This window comes from Lipophrys pholis, assembly GCF_963383615.2.
Source record: "Lipophrys pholis genome assembly, chromosome: 10".
In the NCBI taxonomy this organism is placed as follows: domain Eukaryota; kingdom Metazoa; phylum Chordata; class Actinopteri; order Blenniiformes; family Blenniidae; genus Lipophrys; species Lipophrys pholis.
This window is the reverse complement of record NC_137640.1, coordinates 18,407,117-18,429,624: the sequence shown is the minus strand read 5'-3', so window position 1 is coordinate 18,429,624 and position 22,508 is coordinate 18,407,117. Positions and strand designations below refer to the sequence as shown.

The following is a 22,508-nucleotide window of genomic DNA, read 5'->3' as shown; positions in this document are numbered from 1 at the left end:
CATTCTCGCTCAGTTGATTTAAAAAAATTAATAAAATTCAAACCAAACCAGATTCAAACCAACTCTGTGTATGTAATATGAATATCTAGTCTAGCTGTGATAAATTGAATGTCAATAATCAAATGGGAAAATATTTAAATTTTTAATGATGTGAAAATAGTTTTGAAACTGAAAAAGAACAACATACTATACTCACATTTGAACAACTTTGGCAATTGTCCAAGGCAAACTCGTATTGTGGAATGACATCAATATGTATTCAATATACAGTATTATTGGTTTTTATATTAAAAATTATATATAAGTGATATAATTGTCACTCACACTGCCCAACTTGTTAACCACAGGTCTGCAGTGACCTTTAATCTGCTTCATAGAGACATTAATGACTGCTTCCACGTGTTTTCATTGCTGCTCAGCGTAATCCTCGTCTCTTTGTTCTGTGAGTTCATCAGAAATACCCTTCCTCCACATTGGCAGTTGCCCACTGCTCAACAATGAAGTCTCTCTGTTGCACAAAGGCTGCTATTCACTGGAGTACATTCATCATTACTACTCGCTTATTCATAATTCGTAATCCTTCCTCATGACAGTGCTCAGTTCAGCGAGCCTAATATCTAGTCGGTTTTTCTGAGGGAAATTCAGCACTATCTGAGTGTTAAAGGAACTACTGTGTGTGTGTGTGTGTGTGTGTGTGTGTGTGTGTGTGTGTGTGTGTGTGTGTGTGTGTGTGTGTGTGTGTGTGTGTGTGTGTGTGTGTGTGTGTGTGTGTGTGTGTGTGTGTGTGTGTGTGTGTGTGTGTGTGTGTGTGTGAGAGAGAGAGAGAGAGAGCTGCTGCTTTGCTCTGTCAGTAAACTTGCTCACTTAAATTAACCAGCTAACCTAGAATGAAGCATTGATTAGCCTACTTGGCAGAATAAAAGGGAGAAGCACTGAAACAGCCAAGTGAACAGACGATCAGCAATGTGAAGGAAAGAAAGAAGATGGGATGGAGAAAGGTGATACTCGGGTAATTCTGCTGTGTGAGCATTGTGGCTCTTTCCTCCCTACGTGCTCTTGCCTTGTCCTCTTCTTGGCTCTCAGCCATGGGTGGCTCCAGTGTCACATGCAATCATTGTTATTTTGAAGCCAAGGATGAGCTGCTATTATTCTCACTATGACTGTTAATGAGCAAATTACAGTTCTGATATCTACAAGCGTTCACATCTTAATCTAATGTCTCACAAAGATGGAACAGACACCTCGCGTCTTAATTCCATGGAAATGGAATAATCTTACCTACACGATATTCCGGTTCTTTTATCCCTGAACAGGACTCAGTGGGCATGTGTTGAAGCTTTGATTTGTCATTTTAGCACTATTCTTCATAGATTGAAAAATACAAAAGCAACTATACGTGGATTTATTGTCAATTTAATTTACCTAGACCTGATAAACAGCAAACGTTTCTTTGAGCAGACTTTTTCTATCCATCTTATATAGAAGCTTTATCCAATTTCAGGTCATGAAGAGTTTCAGCGTTCCATCTGTTATTATGCAAAATACACACTGGACGTTTCACCAGTCCGTCACAGGGTTAAAATAGAAAGACACATCACACCTACAGACAAAATAATGTCACCAATTAAATTACCACACATGTCATGTTGGATTGTGGAATGAGCTCACAGTATTCTGAAAATAATCACACATATACACACAGGGACAGGGAAACACACAAGGAGAACATGAAAACTCCTTATCGAAAGTCCCCAAGCCCAGAAATGAATAGGTGGATAGCAAAAAATGTTTATTACTTATCCCATGGCTCCTGGAGGCTTGTTATTTTGAGGGGAAATTACTTATTTACATCTTCAAAAATCATGAAATTTACATGTTTTTCATGATTACAACAATTGCTCACTTTTCTGATCCCATTACTTTTGTTTAATTGTTAGTATGACCAGGGTCATGGTTTCGCATTAAAATAGGAAGAAAATCAAAATGGCTGAAACATATTGTTGTTTCATAAAAATCATAATCCTCCTCATGAAAATGTTGGGACAATTGTTTTGTCACTAAATTATTTGAACCTGGTTGAATTGTAAAAAAAACAAAAAACGTTTGTGTTTACAAACTGCCGGTGTTTTGACTGCCAAGTATGAGTACTTCATCAAACGACTGTATTTCTTCATTTCTATCATCTATTCAGAGTTGTAGCTGTTTCCCCTGCTCTTCTTTTGCTTGTAAAAATGCTACTAATTCATACTAAACAGAATGCTTTAAGCCTAAAACATGTTAGCCTGTTCTTTGTATGATGACATGCTCATGTATACCCTCATGTGCCCATACACTTTGGTATGTAAACTTGAGCTTACAGTGCTGTTAGTGTGGTTAGGGACTCTCCTGTCTCCACTAATTTCTTTCTTCGCCTGCTCTTCTATTAGTCCATCAATCTTCAATACCGCCTGCACCCAAACTAGTGAGCTGGAGCCTCCGTCCATCAATCATTTCTACTGCTTCATGCAGTTCAGGGTGGCAGGGTGCTGGAGTCGATCCAGCAAACAATTGGCTGTGGTAGGTTACGCCCTGGACAGCAGCTCTCCATCCCATTGCAGTGCTCACACAGAAAGAACCATATACATACCAGATGAAATTGAGATTTAAACTACTTTGAACTAACAGGCGTGTTTTTGGATTGATTAAGGAAGCTGGAATACCCAATGAAATGCAGGCAGAGGGAAAATATGCAAACTCCATACAGAAAAGCTGGTGACACAACAAGCGAACTGCAGCTCATGTTTTCGTATTGCAGTGCGTTGTGAGGGTGAAGTTTTGAGTGGGTGAAATGTTTAGCGCCGCTGCCTCACATCAGGAGGATGTTAGTTTGGTTGTACAGTCATTATGAGGGCATGTCAGGGTGCTTCGACTTGTGAGATGACATTCAAGTTTCCATGTGAGGGACTGAGGAGTTTTTTGCGCTGTGCCTCACCACAACCCACCATCCGCAGTGGAGAGCCTTTAAAGTGGCTTTAATCACATCATTAAAAAACAAAAAATTCAAAATCACAGCCAAAATAAAAGCTTGCTACATGTTATGTCTTGTACCGTCTTTCTGATTCAAAATGATTTGAGGTAACACCAGCGGTTGAAAAAAACAACAACATAGAAACATAGGAAACATCGTGTGCTAGTACTTTGCTACTGGAACAAGTCGCTGTGTTTATTTGTATCAACACTGAGCTTTGCCCTCCTCTTCCTTCATTCTGCCTGGTGTGAAAGTATCCATAGGAGCTCTCTGTACATTATAAGATGATGACAAATACCTCTTGAGATGAGCTGACTGAGAGGGGAGGCAAGAGAGCTGGGAGATAAAACCAAAAGCATGGAGGGAAGGAGAGACTGATGGATTCTGCTCAGAGGGTGCTCAGCAAGAGGATTTGGATGAGAGAAAAATGCAGGAATGGCAGTGTAGTAGTAGTGCAGTAGGGAAAAAAAGAGAGAGCGGTAGACCAAGGATGCTACGGTCTAAGAGAGAGGAGGAGACTGAGGTAAAAGAAAGGGAAGAGAGACAGGATGAGAGCTCTGTTGCGATGGGAAGAGGATCTCTCATACCGTCTGAAATACATCTGTGTGTACAGTTGCCCGTGAAGTGAAAGATGCAGCGCAGAGTGGGTCTGTTGATTTGTGAGCAGACTTGGTTCCCTGCTTTTAAAAGGTAGAGTGAGGTACATGAACATTAAAACAAAGTAGTGTTTGGAACCTGGAGGAAGAGGAGCAAGGCAGAGAACTACAAGAGGAGCTGCTTTGAATTTAGTTCCTAGAGACATACAGACGGCTGCTGCAGATTCCAGTTCAATTCACATTTTGATCACAGAAAGAAAGCACTCTCTAAAAGTGAAGTGCATCTTTGTACCTTTAGGGGTCCAATATCCTGGAATATCTCGGATGATACCTCTCCTTTTGGACACTTATTCGCGACCTTGACTGACCTTTCTTGTGTATGTATTGTTTACTGTTTTATGGGACCTTTTATTGTTTTATACTGAGGAATTTGTCATCCTTGTTCAATCCAAAAATTAATTCCCTTTGAAGAAAATCTGAAATGGTTGTTTTTTTTTTCCTGAAGGCATTCATTTAAACTGAGGCCAGTATGACCTTGAGGTTAAACAGTTAACAGTCAGGGTAACGGTGAGGGTGGTGTGGAAAGAAAAGGAAAAAAATACATGATGTGTTTGTGTGTGTTATTGTCGTGCTGCACTTGTGAACCCACACCTTTTTAGATTTTGATGGCTAAACTTGCATTATATTAATTTCAAAATACAAACTGTATATTAAACATTTAAAATACCACATATGCACATATGCATATGCCTGAAATAAATAAGGAGGCTAAAATTACTTTTCAAACATCAAGTACCTCCTATTAATGGAACACATAATTTCATACCCTACATACCCTTGCCTGCGACTTCATTAAATACACTCCTAACAATTGATGTGTTCATCAAACGTTTAGCTGTTTCTGTATATAAATTTATTTAAGTAGTGGTTGGTAGTGATGATGAGCTGGACAAATATAGTTGAAGCATTTCGAATTTCTGTTGCCTCAATATGGGCTGACTGTTACATATACTTCCCTGTGTCATATATGGTAATCCAGCACAACAGCGCTGCTAAAGATGACCTCTAAAAGATCAAATAGGTTAATTAAAACTGATGGTCTGATGTCCCGAGCACAGCTGAACATCATTACGCTGTTGAAGTCAGAATTTGTGGCAGTGCTGTTGTATTGGATCATATCAGATTATATAAGTGTCCTTATTGCTTGGTGGTATAAATGTATACTTGTTACCTCATTGTTTAATACTTGTAGCCTTGTACAGAAATAATCACAGATTTCTTTTTAACATAAAGCAGATTTACAGTGTTTTACAAAGAACATAAATAAGAATTTAAAAGGCCATTGGCTCGATGGATGACAATGAATCAGTAAAAACGGAAACTATCAATAATACCAATTAAATGTTGTATCAGATACACCTCAAGGACACAGATTATGACAGAAAATTATGACTTGAAAAAATATTTTTTATGACGGATTTTGAAGCAGTTAAAGAAGCAAGTAGAGTTTGTCTGCACATGATGTTGACTTGCAGAATCTGAAACTGAAGTGATTCTAATGGAAGAAATTGTTGGATGTCTGAAGCTGATTGGGCTTTATGAGCCCCTGACTGGGGAGATTATGCTAATGGGGTCATTTGTGTCATTCACACACTCATAGAAGAACAATGGAAATATGCTTTCTTTATCACTTGCAGTCCTTTTGAACACTAACGTCGTGATAGAGAGGGGGTGCTTTTGAAATGGCCACATTATAGAAACATTTTTTTTTATTTAATTGAGGTGTCTGTATTTCAAGACACCTCACACCAAAGCATCCAAAGGAGAGAGGATAACTTGTCTGGGTTGTCGGTGGCAGCTTGGTGCCTTCTGTCAGTCTGTAGCAACACATTAAGTGATGCTCCTTTTAGATATGACAATACGCAGGTGTAATTATTTATTTGCCTTGTATCTGGTTACTCAACATTATTTTTAGACTGAAATAGAATTTTAAAAATATATATGTTTTTGAAAATCAGAAACAGAATAATATGCATTCAGTACAGTGAACCTTGGGCCGGCATGTTGTGGCGGCCTCATCTCTATTGTGATATGAGCCCCAAATAATGAAAATCTATTCCTAGTGATGTCACTGTCTCTGCGATATACTGCTCTCAAGCTGCAACACTTGAGATATATTTTCAAATCAGTTGATTTTATGTGTTTTGCATCATCTGGAAGTGAGGTGGCATTATTCACTTTGAAGAGGAGATTGATTTTGTCTCACTGGTGATAATAATCTTTCAGCTGAGGCAGGGATATATAGACCAGAAGGGGTGAATCTCTCCCATACCTCCACCACACTGGGTGTTGTTGCAATGCGCGGTCTATCATGTATTGAATCATCTCTTGTATGTACTGCAGCTTTTCAGACATTTCAAATTAAATGATGCTCACTGATCTTATGGACTCATTTGGCCTTTCAAAGAAAATGTCTGATACCATTTTGGATGAACTATTTTCCACTGTCCGTCAGAGAGAGCCTGAGCAACAATATAGCACTCCTGCCAGATTCACAGGTAGCATTTGTATTAAAGTGAGAAATGTAAAACGTGCAAGAGAAGAATGTTTCAGTTGGAGTGCACATAAAATGACAATTATAAATCTGCTGATGCAGTGCATACAAAATGCTGATCAGAGTTTTACTTTAGTTTACATCTATGTAACATAACAGAGTTAACTTTGTTTGAATGACGTGAATAGCAGTTAAAGATGGAGATGTGCTTCATTTTGTGAGATGAAACATAAATACTTGTCAAATATAACTATTTGAATTCCTGAGTTTTAATATAAGATTATATGATGATAACGGCATGTTAGTCTTTATCTGCAACTTATTTGTGAGATCAGGTTTAATATTCTGAATAATATGTCCGAGCTTGAAGACTGGCTGCAAAATCGGAATAATCTTACCGCTCAGTAAAATGTTTTGCCCCAAAGCAGCTTCACTCAAGTATGAAGAACACCCAGTTATCAAACCGACTCAGACAGCTGTTGAAGATTGTGAATGCATCATGGAGTCTCCCTTTAAGTGCTGGTGACCTTCAGTTTCGTGCCCCCATCTGAGTTTCATAACTGACTTACATCCTATTAATCTGGTATTTTATATCTCCGGCTCACACACACACACACGTGCAAACACAAACATCCCACAGAAATGCTTCAAGAAAGCGACTCAGATCACAGAAAGACACCCTACTCGTTATGCCTGCCTGGCTGCTCTCTGATAAGCATTAGCCCTGGAACAGATATCTCAGTATGTGGAGGCTGTGAGTAATACAGGATTTATCTGTATCATTGCTGGTCCTGGACCAAGCTGCTCTACAGCAACCTGGTTTCTCTTACTGAGGGAAAATGGCATTGAAACTCAGACATCATCTTTTTATTATTATTTTTTTTAATCAAATTTTATTCAGGAACATTTCTCTGTGTAGCTACAAGCCTTTTTCTTAGTTAGATTTTAGTTCATTGTTGTGTTCATGATATTAGTCTTTTTTTTGTTTTTCAAAATCTTTTTAATTGAGAAAAACAATGAACATAATACGAGTCCTGAAAATAGGATTCATACATTGTCATAGTGTATATACATAAAACAACAACAACCCACGCCCAAATCTGGCTCAGTATGGCCACTACACCAATAAACTAGAACGGGCACTCGGTAGAGCGCATACCATCGCCAACGCCACATTTGCTTAACATCGCTGGCATGTTATATGGATGCTAACTAGCCTGTCAGGTAGCAACATCACTCTGTGAAACACTGAACAAGGAGGTAACAGGAAGCAGGGTGGCCTCTGTGGTAACAGACGGTGACCTCCTTAATCTCATTTGAGATCCTCCATGACGCGCCCCTTTCCCATCCACTTTGTATGGGAAATTTTTTCGCAGTTTTTTGGGATTTACTCAGAAACTGTTAGACATCAATGTTCCAAAATCTAATCAATTGGTCTGTGGATGATGACAAATCATCCCTGAACATTTCATGCAATTCGGGTTAATAGTTTTTGCGAAAAGTTGGCAAAATACATACAAACCAATAAATACAGTACACGCAGACAAAAACGTAACCTTCCTCCAATGTTCGTTGGCGAAGGTAATAAAACAAAAATGGTTATTTGCAAATTATCATATCCAAGAGCAGGCCCCCCTTCAATTGCGAGATTAAAAATGAGCCAAATCAAATCCTCCACTAAGTCTACATTTCTGCAGTAAAGCCTTCTTAGAGACTTCCCACCATCAATAAAGGAAGTGCTTGTTTTTTCCAGTGAATCAAAAAAATTGTTTCATCTCAGCAAAATATTCATTTTTGACCTCACTGATTTATTTCCTGTGCACCATACTTCCTTGTACTTTTCACAGCGTGTTGCGTTATAGTATCTGGTGGTGGTCTTCCTCTCGAGTCCATTGAGTTACATGAGGACCATTCAGCTATAAAGTAGTTTGTTTTGAAGTTTACATTTAAGTATATCTCTTTATGTCCATCCATATCAAACCATGCTTTTCTTGAATGAATCGAAAGCTTTCTAAAACATTCTTATAAGAAAACAACAGCAAATCTTTTGTTCATCCATTTTTTGTTTCTTTTTTTAATCTTTACCATTGTATAGAATTGCCGTCGTATCTAAACCATCTGAAGACTTTCAGGATGTTTTGTATTTCACTTTTCATCCCACTTTTACGACGCCTCCTCTTTTATTTTTATTATGACATTTCTCCAAGGGTTTCTCACCGCTTCTGTTTTTAATATTAATTTGTTTTCTACCAGCAATTCTGACCTGTGAAGGAAAAACAGTTACAACTTCGAGCTTGTTCAATTGTCCCTCAAAATTGTATTTTTAATCTCCAAATGTACACGTTGGTGAAGTCACTGAAGCGGATAGATTCAACTATGCTGGCATGTTGGAACAGTGGTTTGCACTGTTACGTCTGTTATGGCTGGCGCTTCTGTGTATCACTCCTCTCACAATCCAAATAATTTTTGTTTGGTTAATTGGAGGCTCTAAATTTGTCATACGTGAATGTGTGTAAGTGAATGGCTGTCTCTCAGAGTTTATTAATCCTGTGGTGGACTGATGACTTGTTCAGGGTGTCCTCTTTGCTTAGTCACAGAGCCTTTTCAGCCCCCAGAGACCCCAACATGGATAAACTTGGCTATGAGATGGAGTCATTGCTTGAGAGAACTGTCATTAATGCAACAAAAAATTTGTTGCGCATTTTTTGTCCACTGCTGCATAAACTATTAACTATAAGCTATTAAACTATTAGCTGCATTCTTTTCCAGTAATTGAAGAATTACTATCCTTATTGAGGTTTTTGCTATATACAAAAATAACCAAAGTAAAGACTTTGAGGAAGTAACATTCATGGTTTTTGTTACATCTACATTTTCAAACTTAAAGCAACCTGAGAGGATCCATCGTGAATATTTTCAGAGATTAGCAAATGGGATGTAATATGTGGCTTGTCTTTCCAGGCACAGAGCAATAAGCGCACGCCACGTTAAATGGATAAGCAGCATGTTGAACTGTAGAGTGACGGCTAAGAAAAGAAACAAAACTTAAGAATTGGTTTTAAACAGGTTTAAATTTTTGGCTTTGACAATTGCTCCTCGCTAGTTTGCTATGAGATCTTTGCCAGAGTGCATACCTTCGCCAACGCCATATTTGTCACCATGGAAACCAATGGATTACAAGGTTATTTGATCCACCACACCACTCCTTCCATCATTTGTCATGGCTGTTAGAATTGCTTTATGTTGTTGCAATGTTTAGGTTAAATGCTGATGTTCTGCTGTTTCCCATTCTTTTGTGTTACTTGAACGCACCGTTAGCGTGAGCTGCCATGTGATTGGCTGAGAGTGGCGGGGCGTGGAGTTGGCAGTGTGCTAGCAGACGGCTAACGGCAGCGTCAGCCCTGACGGACTTCTCATAGCGGAGCTCCAGTGTGTCTACAATGGAGTAAATATCCTACCTCCCCACGATCTGTTCAATCCTAAAATCTAATGGATTGGTCCTTAGATGATGACAAATCATCCCTGAACCGTTCATGCAATTCTAGTTAATAGTTTTTGCGAAGTTGTTAAAATACATACATACATACATACATACATACATACATACATACATACATACATACATACATACATACATACATACCCTTTGCCCCAACATCATAGGTGAACTTAAAAAAAAAAAAAGAAAAGCGCTTTTGACAAAAAAATGGCCGAAATGCACTGGTCACTTCAGGTTGTTGCTATAGTAACATTTGATAGATTCTGTGTGTTGTTGTAGTTCTTCTGATTGAAGAGACACTGCTGTCTGATCCCTTTCTTGAATGTATTCATTGCGCAGGCAGGGTGTTTGCAGGATTTACCCATTCACTATTTCAGAGTACCATAAAGATGCTGCCTCCTCTGCTTCAGTAAAGCTCTCTGCAACACTCAGCATGAGCACGACACAGCCAGCTTAGGGATCACAGCCCTGCAGCACAGTCTGAGATTCACAACACTAGAAATAATGAGCGACCGAGAAAGCACAAATGTCTTTATTCCATGTTCAAATATTGACTGCATTGTGAATCGCTGGTGTTTGAATAATGATGACTCCAAACAGACCTGATGATTCGGCTTTTAAATCAGTCTCATACCTGCTCAGCTTGCTGTAGCCTCAGGTGTGCTCATTCAGGGAAATTATTCCTCTAAATGGGACAACAACCTTTTCCTCAAAGCAACGAGGTGATTTGTTTGTGAAGTTGCAAAGACACTCTCTAATACATGCCCACAGAAACCTGTCAGACAGGCCCAGTCCGTGCAGCTTGATGGATGATATATAAATCACCGTTTATGTTCTGTAAAGTAACAAACACATTACTGCATGCCATCTGAGCTCGTGCGCAGTATTGAAATGCATAAATTGAGGTTTTGTAGAAGGGGAGCCAATCCGCTGGTCGTTCAGGGGTGTTTGTATGTGTTGCCCTCAGTGATGAATACAGGACTCATTAGAATGGCTGTCATGCCGCAGCTCTGCCTGCAGCATTTCATCTGAAGCACGGTGAAGCACCCAGTCGCTTCTCTGTGGCCAGAAGAACCACTCGGATTTGAAAAGTCAAAAATACCCTGTCTACTCTTCGGCCTGCTGTGATGGTTGAAAATCTTCTTCAGAGGGGAAAAGCAGCATGGAGCCAGCTGGGGTTGTCTTTTTGTAAGTAACCTGAGAGATTTCTGAGATAGTGACGTGTTCTCCAGGTGACAGCCTCTAGATTGTGCTTCCAACATGTTTAGAATAATCTTAACAGAAAATGCCATCTCCAGCCAGATGTTTTTTCCTTCTATTTTTTAAGGTAGATTCATGGAGTTAAGTGGGTTTTTCCTCTTTCAGTGTTTGAAAGTTCCATGACATATAGGACAGGGCATACAATTCAATATTAAACAAAACAAACAAAAAGGTAAAATAATTTTATTCTGTCATTAAATACCTAATAAGCATGTTTTTATAATTTAAATTCAGATGAAGTCAGCAAAGCACAACTAGTCAGAGGTTTTCACGCAGGCTGGTAAAGTTGTATCTATTTTTGGCTTGTAGAGTAAACTAAACCCAGCAAAGCTGTTCTGTTTTAAACAAACTATTCAGGACGGTATCGGTCTTACAGGGACGTTCAGTGCACCAGCTTGTCTACCTCGGTCTCCTTGCTTTTAGTGACTGCTCTGTCGAGGCTGAGAATGAGCAGTAGTGGCTTAATGCCACTACCTTCAGCTGTGACTACGTCAATGAAATTAGAAGGATTACTATTAAAGGTTCAGTGTCCTCACTATTTTTTTCATATGGAAAAAGGGTTCCTGAGCTGTTGTTTCTCACCGTCCTTGTCTTAAACTCACCATTTACTTACCATCTTATATACTACTCTACTAAACTCCTGTTGACAGCAGGAAGAACCAATCAAAATACTGAACTAATTTGATCTGACAGCAACATGAATGACGCTTGCATTAACATTAAGAATCTATCCACACGATCTGTGATGAGTTATTAGATTAGATTAGAAAATTAGATTTTTGCATTTAATCCACCCACAATCCATAGTTAACTTTAACTACATATACACAACCTATGGGCAGTGGGATACAAACTTCTGTTTAAATGAACACAAAGCTCAGGTTTCAGCGCTAATAGTTTTTCTAATGTGTCACTGCAGGACTAAAGTGACATACACAGTCAGACATTCTAATACAAGCGGACATTTTAAAGTAAACAAAAAATAATATTTTCAACTAGTTATATTTTTGCAGTACCTGATAAAGTAACTCCTGTTTTAAAGAGTTTGCCGATAATACAGTAAGCACTAAAGCAAAACATTCATGAAACAAAACATAAAATGGTCTGTAAAGTTGTAGGACACCGTAGAGCTCTGTGGCATTTCTCTCTGAATTATTCAGTGCATGTGCATCATTTACTCTTTTTGTCTAAAAATATTGATCTGGACAACTTAAAAAAAATAAAGAAATCATTGTTTATGTCAACAGGGTTGTTTCTAATAACTTAATCCTGTCTTTAATGCCATATACAAGTAGATTAAGGAGTTACTAAGGCAACGCAAAATATTGCAGATGTGCTCATTGCAACACCAATATGTACAATATACCAAAGACAGAACTTCAGTAAGTTGTATTTTCAAACACTTTGCATTCATGGTCTCCTTGTCAATATATTTGACCAATTCAATGAAGCCCGACTGGACTAGATGCCTTTCCTCAACGTCAATGTGAGTGTCTGAGGTCACACAATGTGATGGTGGAAGAGATAGGGACAAGTTAATAAGTCCTGGAGAACAAAAACATGTTCCTATGCCTGGAGGCCCAGTAGACACAACATTTTTAAGTAAAATTATTATACTTTCATTTTGTTTTTGGCGGCTCAATGACACAACAAATCACTGTTTTCAGTCCCTGGAATAGATTTCAGTGCGCAGTGGTTTCGATACGCCTCCGTATGACATATATAAATAGAAAAAAATCCAAAACATGGCACAGTCACAGCCAGTTTACATTAGGAGCAAGAGAAGGAGCACTGTTATGTAGATGAAGAAATCACAAATCACATACATTAAAATCATCTACCTGAGTGTTTGTATTTTTTGCAGACCATACCTTAATCGCAACGCATCGAAGAGACATTAACACACACCACATGTTCACCTCGTGTAATATCTTGCAGCTCTAATGGGGATTCGGTTTGAGTGGCAGTTCGTTGGTTCTCCGGGTTTATTTTCTTCTGATCCCTGCCTTGCTGTCATGTGTCCATCCAGTCCGTTCCAGGAAGGAAAGGGACACACTGAATTGCAGCGCTAAGATGTTTTTATGTGACAGGTGTTTACGGGATCCACACAGAGGAGAGTGTCTGATTTACAAAGCCGTGCTAATGGTGGTGATGTCATAGTTACATTTATTGCTTGCCATGACCTTGACAACCGTTTGTGTGTGCATTCACTTTTGGAACTGTGTAAGCAGTTATTGAAAGTGCTGATGAAATGTATTTCATCTGTACATTTTTTCTGCATCCTCTCAATGCATGTATCTTTTTTTTTCTTTTTTTAATCGCTTAAACCTTACATACTGCTTGGGTCAGATTAATTGTCGGCAAAAAAACAACCTAAATGTGATTGTTTTTACCTTGAATGTTGATGACATTTCACAAAGTGAACCAACTTTTAAAAAATTTATTAATTAAAGGGACTTTTTGGAGCACCAAATATTTTGTACGCTGAGTGTTTTGGGTCAATTTCGAACTGCATCTAAATGAGACAAATCAAAAATAAATTTGGTTCAGCGGTGCTCAAATTTGAGTCATCTGTTATAGTTGTACATAGTTGTGTGAGACAATGTGTTAATGGGTGATTAGATGCTTTTCTCCAAAAATAAGTGTAAAATCTAGAACATATTGTCTCCCTGCTCTCTAAAAGTTACACAGAGGATTCATTTTTAATTCATCAATGTCAGACGCACTATTTATTCTAAGTTGAACTGTTACCACTATGAGGGTATTCTTGGTCAAGGTCAAAAGTGACCTGGGCCAAAATGTAAAGGGACTGAATATGAAAGGATTAAAAATGAAAAAGAATTTGATGGATATTGTGACGCTCAACATGCCTGGTTATGATCATTTCTGCTCATATCCCACACTTCCAAGATTACAGGGGCTGTAGTAGGCAGGACCTTTCTTTAGGCAGCTGCCATTAATATTGAAGGTCCTGTAACAGTTTCCACAAACTGTGGCATGACAGCTGAGCGGGGTCTGGTCTTACACTCGTCTCAGACCGCCTAGTGCTCTTTAAACTATTTGCAGTGACGAATCAGTGGGAACATGAGACTCTCCAGTGTTCGTGATTGATGAAAGAGGTGTCACAGCAAAGATGAAGTTCATTTACTTTTCCATGATGCTGCGGTATCCATGCTGAGAAAAGTATATGCTGTGCAGCTTCTTGCCCTCAGGCTGTAGCTTTCAGATGTCCCTCTTACATCACAGTATGGCTGACATAGTTGAGATTCTGAAACAACGAAGAGCTGTTTCACCGAACAAATACCAGAGCTGGGTGTCCCTGAGAGAGAGCTGTTGTCGAGGAGTAACCTGTGTAGAAAGTGTTGAGCTGGTTGACCTGAGTGCATCTGTATGTATGAGTGTGAATATTCAGACACTGTTGACAATGCGTGGCTTCTGGTGTTGGCAGGGCAGGATTATTTCTGTCAGCCTTACGTGTTGTGAGGCGAAGGGGCGTGACATTTAAATCTGTCCTGTGGAGAAGAACAATTATGTGTGTTTCTGTGTGTGTGTGTGTGTGTGTGTGTGTGTGTGTGTGTGTGTGTGTGTGTGTGTGTGTGTGTGTGTGTGTGTGTGTGTGTGTGTGTGTGTCACTATGAAAAAGTGAATCTCCGGCTTTCTTTCTCATCCCTTCTTTCTCATCATCTTTCCCATGCTTCCTGTCTTTCAGATAAGTTGTTTGGAAAGCGGCTGCTGCAGGCTGGGAGACACATCATGTCTCATAAGTCTTGGATGAAGACGGTGCCCACGGAGAACTGTGACGTCCTCATGACGTTTGCAGGTCAGTCAAACACACATTACCATGTTTGTATTTCTCGGCACGTAAGAAACCCTGAGGTGTGTGAATTCAACCTATTCACCCGGGGCTTCACCTAATCATTATTTTATTTGACTTATATTCTGCTGATGAATTAAATGTGCCACGATATTTACTTTAATCACCTGAAAGAGGCAGGTTTAAGCTATAATTAAGCAGTTCTATTAAATGCTGAATATTTGTTGCAGTGATAAAGCTAAAAATTGAATTGTCTGATACTGCTAAAATCGAAAATTTACTCATATCGTTTAAAACAGTCTTTTGAAGAGGAGCAGGTGAGGTGGCTATTATGTTCTAACTTTTGAATATTTTCATTAGAAAATTTCAGTGATAATGCATTTTTGTAGGCCAAGCTGGAAGTTAACGTAACCCCAGGTCCCTCAGCAAAATACCAAAAGGTTTTTTTAATCTGTTTTTGGATTGCCATTGAACAAACGTTGTGTACTTTCTCAGTAAAAATGAACATCAGTTTTACAATTTTAAAGGGCAGAAATAAAGAGATGTTAACCTAAAGACAAAGTCTATCAAAATTGCAAAGAGCTCAGTGTCTCTCAAACACTAAACGTCTCCCTGTTAACTGTAAATTACCTGTGATGTAGATTTCTAAGAGCTTTAAAAAATGTATTTCCCCTTTTTTGACCTTCATATTTAAAAAACATAATAAGACTGGTGTGCCATTCAGCCACCAGTTAGCAGCACAAGAGCAAACAGTTTCTTTGGGTTATCACTGATGTATTTAATTTCTCTCATTTCTCTCATGCCATACAATGAATGTTACAATCTATTGAAACTGTGTTTAGGCATCTGAGCAAATGGGTTTTCATGTTTTCGATTACAGCTGAAATTCATTAAAGAAAATCTGCACTTTTTCATTCCTGCATCAAGACTTAGACTCAAAATACACAGATGTTAAAGAATAAGAGCTAACATACACACTATCGTGACTTTCAAGTCAATTTAGGGGGAGACATCGTCTAACCTTATTTACAATTGAGATCTGTCAGATGATTTTGATTCATAGGAACCCTACAGTATATATGTCCCCATATAGTGTGTAAACCTCATCTATTAAAGGTTTATGCATTTAAAAACATCTAAAAACATGTGCAAATTTGATATCCCATGCAATCCTGGATCCCAGTTGATTGAATGGAGGCACTGAAAACAAAACACACTGTGTCTGTATTTTGTTTAGCAGGCACAAATAAACTCAGCTTATGGAGCCATTTCTTAACCCAAAAACTTTTATTTGTAGTGAGTTCAATAGAATATTATTTTCCCTTTTTAATTCTTCCTCTTTCTGTTTATTTTTTCAATTGTCAGATCAGAAACAGTTGACTATCCTTGACAACTTCCTCCTCCAATATGAGGAACTTCAGGGTGTCACATTTAATTTTGTGAACACTCCTTCCAATCCTTTCACATTGAAAACAGCAGTGACACGCACAAAAACACTCATTTTGAAAACTTGTTTGTGTTTGGTATCACTCAGTATCCTTAGTTGATCACCTGTTATTTCAAATCTCCTCCAATCAGGCTCATTGTTGGTAATACTGGCTCACACACACACACACACACAAACATTCACATAATGCAGTTTAACTGAATTTGCCAATTAAATATGTCTTTTATATTTTCCTCCAACAATTGATGTCAGAGGGCAACATAATGCATGAGTACTCCCACAAAGACGAAAGCAGCAATCGTTTATTCCTGTGATTTCTTCCTTTAACTATTATTTTCTGTTCGATCACCAGCCCGGAGAGGCAGACAAGAAAAGATGTTCTTAAGTGTTTGGTAGTATGACACTTAACCTCCAGCTGCTTCTCAGGGATAAATAGCAGAAGACTGTGGGAGTTCTCAGCAGCTCCCGCACACAGCCATGCGTGGGAAGAGCTGAAAGTGTATTTTTATTTTTCATTTCCTGCCACAGACGCTACAGATGACCACACGTTACTATGGCTACTGAACCACATCCGGCTGGGAATCCCAGAGCTCATCATCCAAATCCGACATCATAAGCAGACGCGAGTCTACGCATTCTTCGTCACCGCTACGTATGAAAAGTAAGACCATTATCAGCAATAATTTTTGTGGTGGAGTATTCAGAAATTTGTTTTGTGTTTTGACTGATCGACAGAGAGCACGCAGCTTCTCATCTTTCTCGGTTGCTTTTCAGTTCACAAGTTTGACAGATTATCAGGAAACTATAAGAGCATATGTTGAGTTTTCATGCAGCATTGACTCACCAACACCCAAAGGATCATTACTGAACAAGCAGAAATACTCAACTGATATGAGTTTATGAAAACTTAGCAGAGTCAAATCTCAGTGTTACTTTCTTTAAATGGGCACAATATGCTTTAAGTTTATGCGAAAAGGAACTAGGCCTAACATCGCCTCACTTATAGCATCATATTCACCTCATTAGAAATTGAGCTGTGTGTGTTTTAAGATGCTGTAGGGCCTTTAAAAACTAAATGGCATTATATTGAATTATGTCATATTTTACTGAGTTTCAAGCTGTAATGGAAAGAAGTTAAACTGCCATGAAGCACTGCAAATCTTGCATCATGTGTTTCCTGATTTATAAAAGCAGACAATATTCCCAAGTGACTCTCAGTGTAAAAAAATGTGTATTTTGCAAAAATGTGGTTGTCTCCTTCACAGATTTCAAATATAGACCATGCAAATCCACTGTTTTCACCATAAACGTTTATAAAAATCAAAATACAGAATAGGAACACTGTCATCCTGCAATGTTGATGACATTTGCAGGCATGTGAGGATTAGTTGGAGTATTAATTTTCTGTGTGCCAGCATGGAAAAGTGTGACTTATGACCGATTCAACATGCTACCAGAGGGCAAAACAAATATTTTAGTTTCACTTCCTGGCTGTGCTTTTAAACCTATGTGGCGTAACATCAATCTGGTTTGTTGGAAAGCAAATGAATGCATTTTGTTCAATATATAACTGTTTATTTAGGATCGATTTGCATATTCACATATTGTTGATTGAATAAAAATGTTTTTATCTGGACCTATTTGCGGTTTAAGCTGAACTTCGCTTCAAAACTGACCTGCTGACATGAGTCGTAGCAGGTAGAGCTGTTATTACAGCAGGAACCGTCAGTTTGGCCTCCACTGAGACAGAACAACACACCCAGCTCAATGAACAAACCTTTATCACATTTCCTCGTCTTGAAGGTGAAGGTGTAGTTATTTTTCAAAGCGACTACTTGGGTTGGGATGTAAAGTCCAAAAACATCTTGCGCTGTTCTGTGCTGGTGTGCAGTGCTGCCTTTATATTTAGCTGCAGTCATACGAGGAACAACCGCTTAGCTCATACACAGTGAAGCAGCCATGATCCTCGTGGACTGGCACTCCTCCTCTGCGTTTAGCTGCAGGTCATTTAAAGTTTTTCTGAAGGTTTAGAGTCGGGGTGAATTGTATGGATTTTATACACGGTGGTTACACCGCTTGGTTGCACTCTCTTGTTTTGAGAAGAATCCTCGAGGGAATCGTGGATGAGTCCAGGGTCATTTTAATCTCTCCCTTGACTTTGGTGTATAAATATCCAGAAATACAATCCAGGGGATCAGGGTGTGAGTTGTATCATACTGTGTTTCACTTCTTGACAAACACTGAGACCTCTTTGCTGACTGCGCATTTAACAAAGAGCCTCCCTGTAAAGAAAACCACCTTTAATCCATGAATGGAATAAGAATAGACGAATGGCCAAAGGAATGGAGAACAAATGAGATGAAATGATAGAAAGAGACACGGTAACGGATAAAATAGCAAAAGAAGAAAAGGATTCATGCATGAAGACAAGAAGTGGGGAGAGCTGATGTGGTAGAAAAAGGACAGAGTGCTTTTTGAAAGTGTGCCCATATGTTTTAGCTGAAATGCTCCAGGAGAATGATCGCGTGCACGCACGCACGCACGCACGCACGCACGCACGCACGCACGCACGCACACACACACACACACCAGCGATTAGTTGGGTTGACCTACATATCATGTGATAAAAAAGATAACCTAGAAAATATTCTATCCTCTCAAATTCACCTTGTATATAAATTCTCTTTCACACAAATTGTTTGGTTTTTTTCAGATTTTTATTAGCTGTCTGCCTTTGTCATTCACCACTTGGTAGGGATCCATTTTATTTTTTCATAGCAGTTTTTATCATTGTTTTTCCTCTATATGTCGGAAGGAGAGCAAACATATCTGTGCGGGCGAAGATATCAGCATCAGCACAGCTGTGGACGTTAGGTTTTAATTTCAGAAAGGCTCAATTTATTGCAATGAAGAGAACTTAAGTAAAAAGTACATTTTCACCACTTAGTCTCCGTGTGTCAAATACGTGTGTCCTTTTTTTCGTACCTGACACGCCATCTATTACTCACCCTTCAGCTCTGACTGGGCAGTTTACTGCACGCTGTCCTGCTCTGCTGAGTTTCTGCATTACGTCTGTTAGATATTTGCTAAATTTGCATAAACCAAAGATGCAGCGCTCTCCCTCAGCAGCATTCTGCTCTTTTACAAGGTGAGCTTTGTACACTGCATCTTTGTCTCAGGGCTTCTTGTTTTGGGGGCAAGAGAGCGTAAAAGGCAATAAACTTTTTGATTAAATAAAAGAGCAACATTCTCATTAAGACTCCTGGCAGTGGCAGAAGCTGCACACCTCTGAAAGGCCTTGTGGTTATTGGCTTAAATTACCAAGGAGTCCAAATAGATACACCCTTCTATTGTTTGTCAGACGAAGACCTGTATTGTGACAATGCTGCGAACTAAGCAGAATTCAACAGTGATACAGAAGCTTACTGCTCACATTTCTGCTGCAATCCATCACTGTGTTGTTGGGGATTCACTGTACTGCTTCTCCGTGAGCATCGAGCATCATGATGGATGGACATTAGTGGCCCACCGATGCTGAGAGCAAGTGGATGTGTGTGTGCAGACTATATATACATGTACATGTGAGGGAGAGGTGTTGGCCCATGGGACACAGAGGGTGTGGTGCTGCATTATTATTGCAATTTCAGCACAAGGCCACTGGGAAGGACAAAAAGAGAGGAGAAGGGGATGATGGGATGAAGGGAGGGTGTTGCAAAGGAGAGGAAGGGACTCCAATAGAGAGATGAAGAGTGACGGGGGAGGAAGGTGGAGAGCAGACGGCGTGGTGGTAGAAAGAGAGAGGAGGGAGAACGATGTGGAGGAGGGGTTGATGGGAAATGAGATGAGGTTAAGACATTGGGGGAGATGAAGGACAATCATTCTCTGCCAATCCTTGTGATTGCCATTATTTTTCAGTGTAACACGATGACTAAAGAGAGAAAATAGGATTTTTTTACTGAAACCTTTTGAGATTAAAAGCTAACAGAATTGTCAGTACAATATTTCTATTGTTACATCATGATGCTCCGATATTTAATGTTTATTAAGGAGAAGAAAGTTGAGGTCTGAAATATCAGCGTTAACTGTCATTGCATTATTTTTCATATCCAACATATCGACACATTGGGATTTTGATGATGAAAGGATTTGATGTCTCTCCTCACATGGAAATTTACTCAAATAACAGAACTGCTGTATTTTGGTCAGAGAATGGAAACTGTTTAGTTTTTAATATTCAGTATATACTTTTTTTTTTTTTTTTAATTTTCAGATACAAAAACAATCCCAGGTGATACTTTTAGAACTTAATTTGAATCAGAAAAAAAGCAGCAAATACATCTAAGTGAGAACCCGGTGGCAGCAAATTATTATTAATATTATTATGTTTTTGTTATCAAATGCCTAAATGTTCAACCATGTGAAAGAGAATCAATTTTTTATCTTTTTTTTATTCAAGTGCTATGCAACAAATGTTTATATGGAAGATTTGATTTGAGTGGGTTTGACCTCACACTGCCATTACACTGAATGCTGCCTCTTGATGGTCATCTTCTACAAGTGCCGGTATAATGAAGGCAATCAGTAACAAACGGACATGTAATCAGAACAGATTGAGGTGAAAGTGATTCTTTGCCAGAGCACATCACAGACTAAAGATGGAGGCGGGTATGGGCATCCGAGGGAATGTTTGAAACACTTGGTTTGTGTTGTCGTGTAGTTTGCTGAGAGGCGCTGAAGAAATGGGACTGAGGAAACCAGTGAAGCCTGAGTTTGGAGGAGGAACACGAAGCTTCTCCTGTGAGGAAGACTACATCTACGAGAACATTGAGAGCGAGCTGTGCTTCTTCACTTCTCAGGTCAACGCTTAACACACGTGCATGCTCACACACACACACACACACACACACACACACACACACACACACACACACACACACACACACACACACACACACACACACACACACACACACACACACACACACACACATACACACACTAGTGGACGAGCTCTTGTGAGACTTTCTAACCTCACCCGTTCTTCTTGTCGTTGACTGCAGGAGAGGCAGAGTATCATTAAGTACTGGCTGGACAATCTACGTGCCAAACATGGGGAGGTGCTTCATAATATCAACTTCCTTGAGGGCCAACCAATCAGTAAGCAGCATCCTTTATCCGTGCAGTTTGCTATTTGTTTTTATTAAACGGAGGACACGTCTTTGGAAACATTCCTTTATTTGGTTTGGATTGGGATGGATGTGACGGCTCTATGCAGTCAGTAGTTTCAGTGTATTTATAAACACTCCTATTAGTTTGCGTCTTGAACTGATTACATTCTGGTTTTCAGGATTTTATCTTCTTTTTTCTCCGCAGTCCCGGAGCTGAGTGCGAGAGGAGTGATCCAGCAGGTCTTTCCTCTGCATGAGCAGAGGATCCTGAGCCAGCTGATGAAGTCTTGGGTGCAAGCTGTTTGTGAGAAACAACCTTTGGGTCAGTTAATCAACACACGTATGGTGCATTTGAAAATACTAACACAACTACATCACATGACAAAGTAGTATTTACAGTGTGTGACAGCATCTCTGCGAGTCACACACTGTAAACACAACTACATCACATGACAAAGTAGTATTTACAGTGTGTGACTCGCAGAGATGCTGTCAATTTTTTTTTTTCATGCAAAAAAGCCCCAGCCGATGGTGATAATCCATGACTCTCTAAACGCTTCCTGGTTAACAACAATTATACAATAAGCGAATTCACTTTGCAGCTGAAATGCTGCTCGGATATATAAAATGACTACAAACTTGAGTATTCAGCTGAACTACTCAATCACAGTGGTTTCATATTTCTGTTTTCTCGGTCTCTTTTGGGCACATTATGAAACCTTGATAGAAAGACACTGTACAAAAACACCTCTAATTTCTTAAATAGCAGAGTGACATCTTTCCAATCTATCGATTATAATCAGTTGTTTGAAAAGAGGAACAGTTACGAGGCCGCTAATGCAGGCAGCTCTTACTTTCTTTTGGCATCTTCAAACAGCAGTTTTCTCAAAGAGGATTGCTCGGTGGACTCTTATATTTATATATCTTCACTTATATTTTGTGCCTTTATTTATTTCTAAGTTTCATCCTAATATAAAGTTATTGCTCCAAAAAGTAATTTTGTCCCATTTCTATTGGCCCAATGTTATCTAGATGATATTTGTGACTACTTTGGGGTGAAGATTGCCATGTATTTCGCCTGGCTGGGTTTCTACACCACTTCCATGTTGTATCCTGCTGTGATCGGCTTTGTGCTTTGGATGCTCACTGAGTCAGATCAGGTG

At 39.2% G+C, this 22,508-nt stretch overlaps 1 protein-coding gene across 1 annotated transcript in view; it reads left to right on the top strand.

Annotated features, from left to right (window-relative positions):
- ano8b (anoctamin 8b) overlaps positions 1-22,508 on the top strand; it is a gene marked incomplete at its 5' end in the record, with an annotated part of 46,062 nt that overhangs the window by 10,184 nt on the left and 13,370 nt on the right. Inside the window, 6 exons of the mRNA XM_080474050.1 lie at positions 14,626-14,736; positions 16,706-16,838; positions 20,895-21,033; positions 21,238-21,334; positions 21,551-21,667; positions 22,378-22,505. Of these exons, the coding sequence (XP_080330176.1) occupies positions 14,626-14,736; positions 16,706-16,838; positions 20,895-21,033; positions 21,238-21,334; positions 21,551-21,667; positions 22,378-22,505 (725 nt within the window). The remainder of the gene's footprint in view (positions 1-14,625; positions 14,737-16,705; positions 16,839-20,894; positions 21,034-21,237; positions 21,335-21,550; positions 21,668-22,377; positions 22,506-22,508) is intronic.